The sequence below is a fragment of the Molossus molossus genome, unplaced genomic scaffold (assembly GCF_014108415.1).
Source record: "Molossus molossus isolate mMolMol1 unplaced genomic scaffold, mMolMol1.p scaffold_m16_p_21, whole genome shotgun sequence".
Taxonomy (NCBI): Eukaryota; Metazoa; Chordata; class Mammalia; order Chiroptera; family Molossidae; genus Molossus; species Molossus molossus.
The window spans coordinates 10,587,118-10,602,988 of NW_023425357.1; the positions used below are offsets into that span (position 1 = coordinate 10,587,118).

The following is a 15,871-nucleotide window of genomic DNA, read 5'->3' on the forward strand; positions in this document are numbered from 1 at the left end:
CTAAATAGGCCCTTGGTGCTCTGACTCTCAAAGTTCTTTGCTGTTCAGCAACATATCTTTCCCTTCCTGTGGACATGGGGAAGGCGATGTGCAGGCATTGGACAAACACCGGGTATCCACTGTGTGCCAGCCCTGTTCTGGGCCCTGAGGATAAAGCTGTGAAAGGTGCAGAGAAATGAAAACCCCCGTTTTCCTGGAGTTCACGTTTCTGGTAAGGAAGGGCAGATACCCAACAAGAGAAATAGGTCAAATGTATAGTTGCCAGTTTAGAAAAGGATTTTGGAGGAAAATAAAGCTGGAAGGTATGATTGGGACCCTGGGGAGATTGCAACTTTGAATAATGGTGAGGGGTGGCCTCACCAAGGTGACGCTTGAGCTAAGCCCCAAAGAGGGAGTCATGTGGGCCTCGGGAAGAGTGTTCCAGGCAGAGGGAACAGCCAGTGCAAAGGCCCTGAGGTAGTATTTTGGGCATGTTCAGGGACCATTGAGGCCAGTGTAGCTAAAGCAGGATGAGTGAGGGGGCAGGGGGTGGGAAGTAATAGGGGCAGATTGTGTCGAGGGGGCCACAGTGAGGACTCTGGCTTTCATCCTGCGTGAAATGGGGCCTCGTGGTCTGTTCATAGGCTCCCCTTTCCACTCCTCTAGCCTTCTCCCCTGTTTCTGGAACCCCAGAGTTTGAAACTGACCACCCTATCCCCTCCTACCCCTGACCCACGCTGTCAGTGTAGCACGTTGGTCAGACAGAAGACTTAGGTTTGAGTCCTGCCTTCAACACTTAGAAGCCCTGCCCCCTTGGGCGAGCAGCTTAACTTCACTGAGCCTCAGTTTCTTCATCTGTAAAATGGAGATTTAAGGAGTTGGTGAGATAATGCTAAAGTTTAAATGCATCCAACGCGGAGCTGCACACTTTAAGTGCAGGGAGAGGGAGTACGATAAATAGCTACTCTGATGCAAGAGAAGAAGATGACTTTCAGGGGTAAGAGATGAGGGATGCTTTAACGAAGGCAGCATGGATGCAAAGGGATGGTCCCTGGGGAGTTCTGCTGGAGGCGGAAGAACATGACTTGGGACTGGCTCTGTGGTGGTGGAGAGGAGACCAAGGTGATGTCTAGGAATTTGGCTTGGAGGACTGGATGGGTGGCGAGGCCATCACTGGGAGGGGAACCTGGAAGGAGGAAGACATTGGATGATGCAGGGCGGTACGATGTCCAGGAGGTATTTCACTGCCAGGAGCAGTACCCACCATACTTGCTGGGTGAATGAATATCTGCTGGGGAACTTTTTTCTTTTCCTTTTTCTTTTTTATAATCCTCACCTGAGGACATTTTTCAATTTTTTTGTTCAGGTAGAGTGGGAGGGAGAGAGAGAGAGAAACATCGATGTGAAAGGGACACATCGAGTGGCTGCCACCCACATGACCCCAACCAGGGCTGGGGACAAACTGCAACCGAGGTACGTGCCCTTAGCGGGAACCAAACCCGGGTCTCTCGGGACTGCAGGCCGACGCTCTAACCACTGAGCAAAACCGGCCAGGACTGGGGAACTTTTTTCAACCCAATCTGCGAGACTCTGCCTTTGGATAGTGGACTTGACTCCGTGGACATTTATTGTAGCTCCTGATCTGTTTGGCCTTATTCTTGCTGTCTTACTGTTTTTTTTCTTTTTTTCTCCCTAAAATTCTTTCTGTTCTACTCCTGGCTACCCCTTCTTCCCCTCAATAGACTGAAATTTCTATTTTTCTAACAACATTAAAAATTAACCAGAGTCCATACTCTCCTACCCAAGTAATTGAGGACTTGTACACATTTTTACTTTCCTGTGCTTCCCCAAATCTGTTTGGGTTTCCCAGGCAAGTGAGTTGGTCTCCTCTATATCCAGTTGGGGTTAGGGGGCAGTTCCTCCTCACCGTCTCTAGTTCCCAGGAAGGGTGTGGGGGCTCTGTCTGGGTCCAGGCATGGTGAAGGTGGCACCCCGTCTCAGGTTCCAGGGAGTGTGTGTAGGAGAGATTGTCCTCAGAGCCTGTTTGTGGGGTATGGGTGGGAAGAATGTGGGTGTGTTGGGAAGGGTTTCATGACCTTGGGATGAGTCCCCATCCACCAGGCCCCCCTTGCAGGACCGCTGCACCCTGGGTCTTACCACAGCTGGTGTGGGGTATTGGTGTAGGTGGGATGGGGGTTTCGGGGGGGCTCACATCGCCCTTGGCCCCTGGTCTCTTACACTCTTCCTTCACTCGGTCTCTGCAGTGTTTGTGGCAACACAGCCCACAGTCTGGGGGAAGGCGGCGGTTAGTGGCCAAAGGCCCAGTCCCTGCCCCCATTCCTCCAGGCTGCAAGTCTTGAATTCCCTCCCCCCTCACTGAGGGCCCACTCACCCCGACAGCGGTAGCCTTGCTTGGTGACACCCCAGAGCTGGGAAGAGAAAGCAGAATAGGTCACCATGGCTAGGGGAGGGAGAGCCGGGGATGGGGTGGGGGCTGTTTGACAGGGAACCATCCAGGGTTTAGAAATTAATCAAGGCGGCCAGAGGCGCGTGGGATCCGAGGAGTAAAGGAATTTGATCTCAAGCTTGGAGAGTCGAGGCTGTTAGAATTGGGTCAGATTTGGAATTCTGTGGCCACATTGTGTCTGTTGCATTTCCTGCTGTGCCCCCCCCCCCCCCACACACACCCTGAGCCTAGAACTGTGCTGGCAGACAGGAGGGGCTCGATAAATATTTAGTGAATGAAAAGCAAATTTGAGAAGGCCGAGGTTTGTAAATGAGCCTTGGTTTGGAGATTGAGAGATTTGTCCGTTATCCAGAGTCTAAGGGGACATTTGGAAATAACCAGGGTTTGAATTATTTAGAGTCAGGAGACTTGGAGATTGACTGCTTGGAGATGATCTGCCCAGGTTTGCAGATTAAATTGGGTTTTAGGTGTTGTCCGTGTCTTGGCAGTTTTCCAGGATGGAGGTCATCTGGGATTTGGGTGTTAGCTAAATTTTGGAGTCATTGGATGTAGAGAATAGCCATGTTCAGGGTATATATGAAATGTGGGGGTTATCTGAGGCGGAAGGGTTTTCTGAATTCGGGGATCTGGGGCTTTGGAACTGAGTATCCCAGGGAAGGGCTGGCTTCTGGGCCCAGACTGAGCAGCGAGGCCACTCGGAAGATGGGCCCCAGGGGTGATGGCGGGGTGAGTGCTCACGAAACCATTGCAGCTGTCACAGAAGGTGGGCTTGCGGAAGGTGACCTCGTGGAAGGTGTGCAAGAAGGCCAGGCCCAGCTTGGAGCAGATGGCGCTGGCCCGCAGCAGGTACGCCGTCAGCTCCTCACGGCTGAAGGAGCCACTCCTGGGGGCAGAGGCCTTGCTTCAGCATGGCTGGCCCCTCTCCCCCAGACCCGGAGTCCTGACAACCCCAGGATTCTCATCTGCGGGGTGCCTAGGAGTCAGGACACTTACCCCTGGCGGGGGGGTGGGTGAAGCCCATGGCAGGCAAAGGGGAAGTTTCCTGAGAGTCGCTCAAAGTCCTCAAAAGAGATGGTCCCTCGGCCCTCAGGGTCATAATTCTTGAACACGGACTTCGGAGGAGCATGGGAAGGGGAGAGTAAGATCAAGTCACGATCCCTTCAGTCTTAGATCCCCTCTTCCAGGTCAAGGCTATACAGACAGCTTCCTTCCTGGCCCCCAGCAGCCAGGCCCAGTCCCCTCCTTACCTCCACCAGCTGCTCCACATGCCGACCTAGGGTGGCCCTGTCAGGCTTGGACGTCACACCAGGGGCCCATTCCACCACCAGGGGTGCTTTGAAGGGGGAGGGTGGCTGGGGCAGGGGCAGAGGGGTACAGTTAGTCAGTGCATGGGCTTGGGCTGGAAGTCAGAGATCAGGGGTCATGTCTCACCAGACTCTTGGGACAGCGAGGCTCCCGGGCATAAGAAAGCTCGTAGATCTCGTCCTCGGTGTAGAAGAGATCCAGGGAAAGCTGGAGGTGGGCAGGGTGTTACAGAGCCTCTGTCTCCATCCTGCCTACTGCCTGGACCTCCACTGTCCTCTTCCCAAAAGCCCCATCTTCTCTGGGGACCCCTACAGTCTTCTGAGACCTAGTCACTCTTCAGTGCACCTGTCCCCTCGTACAGATACGTCATTTTCTCACCGAGGCTCTATTTCGACCTATTTTTTTTTTCTTTTAATTCTCACCAGAGGATATTTTTCTATTTATCTGCAGATAGAGTGGGAGGGAGATAGAGGGAGAGAGGGAGAGAGAGAAACATTGACTTGAGAGGGACACATCAACTGGTTGCCTCCCGCACAACCCTGACCATGGCTGGGACAAACCACAACTGAGGTACGTGCCCTTGACCGAAATTGAATCCACGACTCATTGATCCACGGGCCAACGCTCTACCGCTGAACCAAACCGGGCAGGTCTATTTCGTCTTATTAATTTTTTTTTCTTTATTGATTTTGGAGAGGAAGGGAGAGGGAGAGAGAGAGACAGAAACACCGATGAAAGAGAACATCAATTGACCTCCTCCTGCATGCCCCCCACTGGGGATCAGGCCCACAACCTGGGCATATGTCCTGCCCAGGAATTGAACCAGCGACCCCTTGGTGCATGGGTCGATGCTCAGTCACTGAGCCACACCGGCTGGGCATATTTTGTTCTATTCAAAAGCATAACCCCCTGCCCCTTTCTATGCCTTTTTCTGCCTTAATTTTCTCTATCTCACTTACCCTCTGAAAGACCATATGGTTTATGTATTTGCTTTGTTTTATGGGCTGTCTCCCCCACTAGGATGTCAGCCCCACAAGAACAGCCATTTCTTTTCTGACTCGCTCACCACTGTGACCCTAAGAGGCTGGCGCACAGTGGCTGCTCAGTAACTATTGGGCTGATGGCCTTTCAGAGTCAGCAAAGCATAGGGCCTCTGGCACCACTCATACTGGGGCAGGGCCAGCCTCACGGGCAGGCCTCACACTTTGACGGGCCTCCACGTTGATGCCCTGCCATCCAGGCCTTGAAATCTTCAGAATTTGGAAGAAGGAACTCCCACATTTGGACACTGCAAATTATGTCGCTGCTCTTGTCTTAGGGTCTGAAAATCAACTTTTCAGCCTTAGACGTGGGGACTTAAACATGGCCCGTAGAATCCTAGTCTCTCAATTTATAGCCTTAGAATATTAGCATATATACATGGTCAGCAAAAGTAGGTTTACAGTTGCAGTACAAATAATACAATAATTACTACAGAATAGTACAAAAACAGACTTTCACATACAATTGTAAGCCTACTTTTGCCCACCCCTCTATATATGTCTCCAGAATCCCACGCTTCTGAAGCGGGCCTGCCTGGGTTCAGATCCAGGTTTTACTGCTGTGGGAGAGTGGGCAAGGGACCTCACCTCTGTGGCCCTCAGTTTCCTGGTCTGTAGCATGGGCACGATAAGGGTCCCCACATTGGAGCTGAGCAGATGGAATGAAGTGCTCTGGAGAGTGTTTTACATGGTGCCTGGCCCAGAGTAAGTGATCAATAATCACTAGCTTTTTGGGGGGGGGGTACGTGCCCCTAGCTAGCAGAAACCGAACCCAGGACTCTCTGGTCCACAGGCTGACGCTCCAACCGCTGAGCCAAACCGGCCAGGGCTAATTATCACTAGCTTTTTGCTTTGATTCCTCGACATGTGAAAGCTTGGAGTTTTGGACTAGTAGCATAAGCTCAGAACCTTGGAGTTCAAAAGTGTGAAAGCCCAAAAATATCCTCAGGTGAGGATGAGAAAAAAGTGTGAAAGCCCAAAGCAATTCTGGAGCTCAGATCAATGGATACTTAGTTGCTGGGGAAATGGGAGGGAAATGCATCATCCATGTAGAGCTGACTGTGTTCCAGATACTAATTTAAGCACTTTATGTGAATTATCTTCTTGATTGATTCTTTTCAACCATTCTCTGAAGTGGGTCCTATTATTCCCACTTGGCAGACAAGAAAGCCGAAGCCAAGGGGTCAAGTGACTTGCCCGAGGCCACACAGCTAGGACACAAACCTAGAAGCACTGGTTTCAAAGCCTAAATAAACATCCCAACGCTATTCTCTCCTGACAGTGCAGCTCATCACCCACCCAGGACCCTAACTCTCAATACGCCCGGCTCAGCCTCCGGGAGCCCAGCCTGGGCAGGGCAGCTCACCGTGAGCAGGTGCAGCAGGTCCTCGTTGGCACTGCAGGGGGGGTGCTGCTTCTGGAGGGCTGCCAGCTCCTGCAGCCGCAGGTAGAGGCTGTTGAGTTTGGGAAGGTGCAGGCAGCCATCAGGCAGCCTGTAGGGCTGTGCTTCATGCAGGGACACCAAGTCCTTAAGGTGCACACCCAGCACAGGCAGCCGGAAGCCTGTGCAGCCAGCCCAGGCGCGGCGATAACAGGAGTAGTTGTTGTGGGCAGCGAGCAGCTCCGTCAGCTCCAGCAGGGCCTGTGTGGGAGGCCATGTTGGGGTGGGGGTGGGGGACAGTATGTTATCGGGAAAGCAGGTTCTGCTCCCTTAGGCCCCTGGAGGGGTGTATCCTAGCAGCCCCCTGTGTGGGCTCCTGACCCCTAGGGGCCCAAAGACATTCTGGACACCTCCTCGAGCCCCTCCATGTCCCACATTGGCCTCAGCATCTTCTCAAACTGCTTTTCCTCTTGGGTCTCCAGGCTAGAGTGATTTTTCCAAAACTCCAATCTAATCATGGATGCTGCCATCATTCCCAAAGGTTCCCTAGCTCCCCAGTGCCCTCTAGATAAAGCCCAGACACCTTAGTTGATCTCCCCCTGCCACCTCCTGACCTCAGCTACACACCAGGCTCATGAATGACTCACTCTCCCCCAACATTCCCAGGACATCCCATCCTATGCTCCTTCCATGGGTGGCCCAAATGTGGGCACTCTTGGGGGCGTCATTTTATCCCCCACCTGGACTTCAAATTCTTCGATGGCATCTTCCCTCATCACCTGCTCAGGACTGGACACACAGAGAGTAAGAGGGTCGGCATGACGGGGGGATGGGTGAAGAGGAAGAATGGTGGAGAACAGAGCCAGGGGTCTGTTGGATTTGGACAATCAAGGTCTCCAGGTGGTTCCAGGGCCCAGGGCAGGGATGGAGGGGGTTGGAGAACAGTGGGGATTCAAGACCACTAAAACTCTTGGGAAGGTAGTGGGGCCTCACCTTGGTGCTGTCAGGGCTCAAGTGGGTGTGGGAGTCCTTGAGCCTGGAGATGGCACTGTGACACAGGCCCCCAGTGACTGCCATCAGTGTGTTGAAATTCTGCAGCTGGTGGAGACTCTAGAAAGAGCAGAGGTGATGGGGGTCACATGTAGCACAGGCAAGCTGGGGCTTCAGATGACAGCATCCCCACTGAGAGTATCCCAGTTGAGATTGGGGTCTTAGGCACGTGTGGGTGCAGGCCAGCATGGGCATCAGCCAGGTGAGAGGTGTCAGGCAGGAGTGGGCCACAAGCAGGTATGTAGGCATTAGATAGAGGTCCGGCAGGTGATAGACTAATGTGAGGTCAGGAAAAAGTGGAGGGACTCAGTCAAGTACGAGGCGTTGGACTAGACAGGTGTGTGTCAGACAGGTGTGGGGGATTCAGACAGATGTCAGGTGTCAGGCACCTGGAGGTCCGGCTGCTCTGAGAGTCAGACAGATGGGGGGAGTCAAGAAGGTCGGGCTTTGGGCAGGTGTTAGGAACCGGCAGAGGTGAATGGGGTCGAATAGCCTTGAAACAGGTGTGGGGTCAGCTGGCCATGGTGGGGGGAGGGAATTGCTTCTCCCTCCCCTTTTCCAAGTTTGAAGGGCGCAGGTCGCTGCGGGCAGAAAGTGGAACCCAGGAGGAGACCCCCCAGGCAGAGACCCCAACCGCAGGTCTAAGGGGCGGGGCAAGGGGAGCGAGAAGCCGGAGGAAGGGCGTGGCTGCGAGGAAGTACGCTGGGGGCGTGGCCGCGCTGGGGGGGAGGGCTTCCCTTTTCTGTCTGCAGGGCAGGGCGCGACACGTGGGACGGGGCCAGGGAGGGGCCTGACCTGAGGGGAAGGGGTGCAGTCACTATCCCGAAGGGGCGGCTGGGGCCTAGGGCGGAGGATGACACAGAGGTGGAGGGGATGAAAGAGACGCTTTCATTGCCCTGGGGACAGAATATTCGGGTATAGGGCTTGGAAGACCGGGCCAGGAGGGACGTCTTCACCCGCCAAGTTCAGGACCACGGGGAAGGGCCAGGGCGGGTTCGAGGAGGTGCGCCGCAGTCCGGTAAGAGCCGCGGGGCTGAGGCCTGGGGGTGGGCGGGGCCGGGACCTGGTGACGTCACCGCCCGGGATGCACAGCTGGAACCGAAGGGGTGAGAGCGCCCACAAAGCGAGCAGAGCGGCGGGGAGGGCCTCACCTGTGCCACCTGGATGAACTTGTCCAGCACCTGTGCTCGCTGTGTGGGCCCGGGACGGCTCAGCACCATGACCTGCACCCAGCGGGACACGCTGTTGCTGAGACCTACCGATCCCTCCAGGGCCGAGCAGCCCCGCACGGAGCCCTGTAAAACGTAGTTTCGCAGGTCCTGGGGCTGGGGATGAGGTGGGCATCAGGGTGGGCCGTGGAGCTCAGGCCCTGCCCCTCCCACGCCCAGCCCGCTAGCAGTCAGGCCCTCCTATGTCCTAGCCTGGCTGTTCTGTCCCAGATGTCACCATGGCCCTTTCCCATCTGAGAAACGTTTATTTATTTCATTTTTTAAAAATCCTCACCTGAGGATATGTTTACCGATTTTAGAGAGAGGGAGAAACATCGATGTGAGAAAACCAGTCTCCCATATGCGTCTGGACCAAGGACCCAACCGAAACCTAGATATGTGCCCTGGCTGGGAATCGAACCCGAAACCTTTCAGTGTACAAAACGACGTCCCAACTGAGCCACACCGACCACAGCAGGAGAAATGTTTAAATAAAGCCAGGCACTCTTCTGAACTACTTTTAACTAGTTCATATTAACTAATGTCATCCTCACATCAACTCTATGAAGTGACTACTAAAAGTATTCCCCTTTTAGAGATGAGGCCAACGAGGCACAGAGAGCATAAGTAATGTGCTCAGGATCACACATGCTTGAGTCAGGGTGGGAACCCAGACTGTTGCTCATAACTGTTTACCTGTCTGGTATCCAGTCAGCAAAGGGAAGGATGGTGAAGAGGACAAGAAAACAATTTCTATTTGTTCTGCTCGAGGGGTCAACATTTCATACCCACGTGCACTGTGCTGCATGTGTATGGGTGTGTGTCTGTACACAATCAGGACATGTTCACATTAAGAAGCCAGACCTCATCAGGGTGATCACTTTGTAAGGTATATAAATGTCTAATCACTATATTGCATGCCTGAAACATACACTGCTGTATGTCAACTGTAATTGAAAAATAAATTTAACAAAACAAAAAGAACAGATCCCCACCTTCTCTTGAGATGACGGTGGCAATAATGAACACTTACTAGGTTGAAACATGTGAAATTGCCATTTGGGTGGGTAAAAGATTATGGTATTTACTCTGGACCAGGCACTGGTCCTGGTTTTAGCACTTTCTATGTGCCAGGCATTGTGACAAGCATTTTCAAATGGACATGTTAATTTAATTCTCTCAACCATCAATGAAGTATTATGACCTTCATTTAAAAAAAACGGACTCCCAGACAGAGGGCGCTAGTTCAAATTTACATAGGTAAGAAGGGGCTGATGCATTTGAACCCAGGGGCTCTGTGCTCAGCCAGTTTAACTTATTTTTCTGGACCTTCTAGCACCAAGTTTGAGAGCTTGAAATCCCTGCCCAAAGTCCAGGCTGGGGTCTTCTCAGTCCCACCAGGTTCCAGCCAGGTCCCATCCCCCAAAGCCCTCCCTAGCCTGAGGGAGGAGGGTTCTCACCGTGATAGCTTGAAAGGACCGAAACTCCAGGTAAGTGAGATGCTGAGCCAGCTCCCTTGCCTCCAGGTGGTCGAAAAGCAAGGACACTTTGCACTTTTTGCCCAGTCCTGGGCTGCTCATGGAGTGCGGGGGGCCAGGGCCACCAGGACTCAGGCTGGAGGTAAAGAGGGGCAGGGTGTTGGAGGGGCTCAGGGTGGAGGATGTGGGGTATGGAGGAAGATGGCAGAGTAGGGGTGGGGAATGAAGGGGGAGGGGCTGACTCACAGGTTGGAGTCTCTCAGACTCCTCTGGGCTGAGTTGCCTTCCTGCTCCACAGTGGCCCAGAAGCGACCTAGAGCCTCTTCTAACTGGGGCTCCTGGTGCACAGTCTCAGGGTGTTGGGTCAGCCAGTACCTGAGGGTGGTTTAGAGATGGTGGGATGAGTCTGGGGGTGGGGGTGAGGGTAGGGACGTTCTGTAAAAGGGGTCTCTTGGTTTGAGGAATCCCTAGGTGCTGGAGTGGGGATCTCTAGGTCAGCATTCAGAGAGGCTAGTGCCATCTCTGGGATCAAGTTTGAGGGCCTCTTAGCAGGCTGGTGGATCAATGGGATATAGACTGAGGGGCTAGGTAGCAGGATAGTGAGGGGGTCTCACAGAGTGGTCTTAGAAGCGAGGCTGGAGTATGTGGGAAGGGAGGTTTGGGGATCAGAGCTAGAGATGTCTGGGCACTAGCTGCGAGAGGGTCTATAGGACCTGGTTAGGGGTCTCTAAGAGGTGAGGATTCTAAGGAGCAGAACAGGGAGGATCTTAGCAACCAAACCAGAGTGTCTGAAAGTGGGATTTGAGGGAGCGGGGCTGGGTGGGTCTGTGGGGAGCTGAGCTGGGGAGGTGTTTTAAGGGGGTGGCAGGGTGAGGGTCTTGGGTCATGGGTATGGAGGTCTTGGCCCAGCCCTACCTGACCAGGTGACAGATCTGTAGCCGCCTCAGCTCCTGTGTGTTCCCTGTGGCCTCCTGGTACTTGAGTTCTGGTTAAGGCTCTGATATCCGGAATCTCAAGCCTGCCGGCTCACCTTGTTCCCATCTCTCAGACGCTCACATCTCTGCCCTCTGCCCTCCACCCTCTGCTCATGGCCCTGAGAGGATATAAGGTCAGCAGACGGTCAGCAAGCTGGGTAGAAGGCAGCACCCAGCTGTGCATGGCTAGTACCATGTTGAGAATGTGGTCCCCGCGGCGCAGGCTGCCAGCTGAGTCTGGGGGTGGAAGAAGGGGACTCTAGGTCAGAATGGCCCCGGACAATGGACTACAGTCTCCAAAGCCAGTTGGACCACCTGGTGCAAACCCCAGCTCTACTTGTGAATCCTTGCATGAACTTGGGCAAGCAACTTGCCCTCCTTGTGCCTCAGTTTCCTGGTCTGTACTATGCACGAACCAGCAGAGTGTCTGGCAAGCCATGTTGAAGATGGAAATACCATCAGACTTCCTCCCTCTCCACATCTCAGGAAAGAGAACTGCAGTTGTCTCTCTCGTCTCTAATGTAGTGATTGAGATCCATTCCCCACCCCCTGTGGATACCCCCCAAAACCGAGGCTTAGAGAGAGAAGAGTGCTTGGCCCACCTTAGGACGGAGGAGGCTGGCCAGGGAGGGGACGCTCACCGAAGGACTGAATGCACTTCTCCAGCAGCTCGTCCTCGCTGCAGCCGCCCTCTTTCAGCATGTCCAGAGCCATGGAAGCCATGACCTTGCTGATTTCCCGGGCACTGGGGCATGTCTTGTGGCGGCGGGCCTGTCGGGGCGGGCCCCGCCCTCCTGTCTTTGCTGGGCATTCCTGGTGAGACTTCCTGTGGGCACCCCCAGGGAATTATGGGAGCCCCTTCCTACAGGCAGGCCCCCAGAATCCTTGACCTCAGTGGCCCAAAGCAAAACCCCAGGGTTATTCCTGACCTCTCACGGACTCATGGGAGAAAACCCCCAGAGTATGTCAGATCACGGGAAACTTCTACAGGTAAACTCCTAGGGTTACTCCTGTCCCCATCAGGGAATCAGGAAAAGACCCTCGGGGCTACCCCAAACCACCCCTCCCAAGAGAATCATGGGAGATGACCCTCTAGGGCAGTAGTTCTCAACCTTCCTAACCCCAGGACCCTTTGATACAGCTCCTCATGTATGTGGGCGTGTCTGCAGGTGGGTGGACCCGCCTGGAGACGGATAGAGGAGCGGTGTCTCGTTCCTAAGACCACTGGAAATATGTGTTTTCCGATGGTCTTAGGCGACCCCTGTGAAAGGGTCGTTGGACCCCCAAAGGGGTCGCGACCCACAGGTTGAGAACCGCTGCTCTAGGGAATCATAAGAAATTTCTCCTCCAGGCATTGCCCCCAAATTCCCCTTGACTCTACAGTCCCAAGGCATCATGGGAGATACTTCCTGTTGGCAAACCCCTGGGATTACTCCTGATCTTAAAGGGAATTCTAGGCAAAGACCACCAGAATCCGGTCCTCCCAGGGAATCACAGGAGATTCTGCCTTCAGGGAGGCACCTCAGAATTCCCCTTTGTTCTCCAAGGCCATGCCTTCTTTCTCCAGCCCTCAGGAGAGCAGCCACCCCGATATTCTGTCCCCCCCTCCTCCGGTCTCCCTCTCCCCCCAACCCTCCATCAAGCTGCCCCTCTGCAGGACTTCAGTTTAGCCGCCCACTTGAGACCTTAGAGTTGGAGCCTAGAGAGAAAGTATGGGTGCTCTTCAGAGCTGGGCAGGGTCCCTGGGGCTGAGGCAGTTGCCAGGAAATTTTAAAAATAACCTGCACTCTGCCCAGTGCCTCCTCAAGGCTGGAGGCTGGTTCTCCCGTTGGGGAAAGAGGGTAATGGAGAGACTGGGATGGTGGAGGGAGTGGGGAGCAGAATCCAGGCAGGCTCCACAAGTCAGGCAAAATGAGGTTGGAGAAATGTATGCTGGCCATGTGGGATGTTAGTTACTAATTTCTCTGAGCCTCAGTTTCCTCATTTGAAAAATGGGAGTCAGCCCTGGCCGGTTTGGCTCAGCAGTTGGAGCATCGGTCTGCGGACCAGAGTCCCGGGTTTGGTCCCGCTAGGGGCACGTACCAAAAACACACAAACAAACAAATAAACAAACAAACAAAAATGGGAGTCGTCCCTGGACCTCCCCCAGGAATCTGCTATGTGATGGAGCAGACTCAAGTCAGGCCTGGGGTATGGAGGCAGAAATCGGGAGATCCTCAGGACAGGGCACTGCCCTGTCCCTGGCACACCCAAGGCATTGAGTAAGGGCTGACCATTATTGAATACCAAATTTGTCCTGGGCGTGGGTTATCTAGATCAATGGCTCTCAAAGTATGGTCTCCAACCTATACCAAGACTTTGGTATCAGTTCAAGTCCTCAGGCCACACCCCAGGCCTAAAGAATCAGAAACGTTGGAGGTGAACCCAGCAACCCGTGGTTTACAATCCCTCCAGTTGGTTCTGATGCGTCTCACTGAGGACTTAGGCAACCCTCTGGAAAGGGACTGTGATCATTCAATTGACAGAAGGAGAAACTGAGGCACAGAGCAGGTAAGTGGCTTACCTAAGGTCATGCAGCCAGAAAATGAGGCAACTAGGTCTCAACCACTAAACTGCTGGGTATTAGGGGAGGGGGCCCCTCCGTAGATCAGAGACATGCTGGAGGAGGCTGGAGGAAGCGCCCAGGCCGGGAACCCAACTAGCATCGCCCTGTGAGGACAGGAGGGCCAGCTGGCCCAGGTGACAGAGGCCGGTCCGGACCTTGCTGCGGCAGTCAGCTGCCAGGCCCCTTCCTGCAGACTGTCTGTGCAGGGTCCCAAGCAGCCAGGAGTGGTTGAAGAGGCAAGGGAGTCGCCTTGCCGGGTGTCAGGCTCCCCGCCCTGGGGGCAGGGCCCTGCAGGAGCCTGGAATTTCCTGTTCAGGGGCAGCAAGCCACAGTGATGGGGAACCAGGAACACCTCAGGGAGGACAGAGCACCCCACCTGGGGAGCTAGGGTGAGGCCAGGGGGTGGGGACAAGGGGATTCACAGTAGCTCCAGCTTCAGAGACAGACGCACATACAAAGAGCCCCAGCCCTGGTTGGCTGTGCACTCCCTGAAGCACCTTTCCACCTGGCGCCCCTGCCCCTGCCCCTCCCTGCCCCCAGAGGAGCCCTACACCCTTCCAGCTTGCCAGGGCCTCCCAAGCTCGCCTTGCAGCAGGAGGCCCAGGCCTTTGGGAGCTCCTGGTCTCCTCCAGGGTCCTCTCACCTCTTGCTGTCTTTCCTGTTCATGCTTCCCGGGGGTGAGGCATGGAGGGGGTCTTGCTAGAGTGTGGCTCAGCTCCTCCCCCTTCACCAATGCTCCAGTTTCTTAGCCCCTTGGGAGCTGGAGCCTCCTCACTGCTTGGGAAGGAAAGAGGAACTGCCCCTCCCCACCCAGCCCTAGGCCAGGGGGAAGGAAGAGGCTGGGGAGAGACCAAAGGTCCCCCTCCCCCACATGGGGATCCCTTCAGGCTGAGGTTTCCGGTGCTGCTGGCCACCACCCCCAGTAGCTCAGCAGTCTATCTCCCTCATCTTTCTGTCTCTAGACCCGTGATTCTCTGTCCTGTCATTTTCATACTTCAATAAAAGCAGTTTTTAAAAAAAAAAAAAAAAAGTATGCCTAACATGACACATTTATGTAGAAACACACTCAAAAGAAAAGTCTGTATTTCGATAAAGACATATTCATGTATACAATGCACAAAGCTTTGAATGGAAAGTTACAGACATAATATTTTATATATTTCTTCTTTTTTTTTTTGTTTTTGGTGTGTTTTTTTTTTTTTTTTTAGTCCTCACCAGAGGACATTTTTCTGTTTATCATCGGATAGAGTGGGAAGGAGAGGGGTGGAGAGAAACATCGATGTGAGAGGGACACATCCACTGGCTGCCTCCCACTGGAACCTGACCAGGGCCGGACTGCAACCGAGGTACATGCCCTTGCCCGGAATCGAACCCGTGACTCATTGGTGTGCAGGCTGACGCTCTAACCACTGAGCCAAACCAGCCAGGGCTATATTTCTTCTTAAGTTTCTTTTACTCCTAGTTTAATCTTTTTTTTTTTTTTTTTTTTTATCCTCACCCGAGGACATTTTTTGATATTTTGTTCAGATAGAGTGGGAGGGAGAGAGAGAGAGAGAAACATCGACGTGAAAGGGACACATCAAGTAGTTGCCACCCGCACAACCCAACCAGGGCCGGGGACAAACTGCAACTGAGGTACGTGCCCTTAGCGGGAACCGAACCAGGGTCTCTGGGGACCGCAGGCCGACGCTCTAACCGCTGAGCCAAACCGGCCAGGGCTAATCTTTTTTTTTTATCCTCACCTGAGGACATTTTTCTATTTTTTGTTCAGACAGAGTGGAAGGGAGGGAGAGAGAGAGAAACATCGATGTGAAAGGGACACATTGAGTGGTTGCCACCCACACGACCCAACCAGGGCCGGGGACAAACTGCAACCGAGGTACGTGCCCTTAGCGGGAACTGAACCCGGGTCTCTCTGGACCGCAGGCTGACGCTCTAACCGCTGAGCAAAACCAGCCAGGGCAGTTTAATCTTAATAACGCCATTTGTACCGCAGAAAACATTCTCACTTTGTTACCTTTATTGTAACAAACTCTTATGTAGTACCTACTGTATACCACACACTATTCTAAGGGCTTTTAAAATATTAACTATTTTAATTCTTACACAATCTTAAAGACTACTTTATTATGAAAGCATAAGAAATGGAGATAAACCCTCTGGGATCTCCCTCCCCATCCCACTGTCCCTCTTAGGCAGGGGTGTCATTGGGGTTCATCTGCTCTGTTGGCTATGTGTTCATTTGGGTACATGAATATGTGCTCATAGAAACGCAGACTTTTCTTTTGAGTTTGTGTGGGGGGGTGTTTGTTTGTTGTTGTTGTTTTTTAACCTAAGTGTGTCACGCTTGACATATTTTCTAATTGACATACCAAAAAAGACCA

At 53.4% G+C, this 15,871-nt stretch overlaps 1 protein-coding gene across 2 annotated transcripts; it reads right to left on the minus strand.

The window, feature by feature from the left end:
- Window positions 1-4: 4 nt before the first annotated feature.
- On the minus strand, window positions 5-14,262 carry RASGRP4 (RAS guanyl releasing protein 4). Of its 2 annotated transcripts, none has more exons than XM_036275651.1 (17): window positions 14,131-14,262; window positions 11,524-11,708; window positions 11,014-11,119; window positions 10,824-10,886; window positions 10,155-10,283; window positions 9,891-10,044; window positions 8,374-8,517; window positions 7,166-7,282; window positions 6,158-6,433; window positions 3,878-3,958; window positions 3,694-3,798; window positions 3,440-3,558; window positions 3,185-3,329; window positions 2,372-2,408; window positions 2,137-2,268; window positions 1,907-2,019; window positions 5-1,165 (listed from the first exon to the last, which is right to left on the minus strand). In XM_036275651.1, exons 1-17 carry the CDS (start codon window positions 14,151-14,153, stop codon window positions 1,109-1,111), a joined length of 1,986 nt encoding a protein of 661 aa, XP_036131544.1. In that variant the 5' UTR covers window positions 14,154-14,262; the 3' UTR covers window positions 5-1,108. The 2 variants fall into 2 exon arrangements, with proteins under 2 accessions (XP_036131544.1, XP_036131543.1); XM_036275650.1 differs by having other exon boundaries at window positions 8,374-8,547.
- Window positions 14,263-15,871: the final 1,609 nt, after the last annotated feature.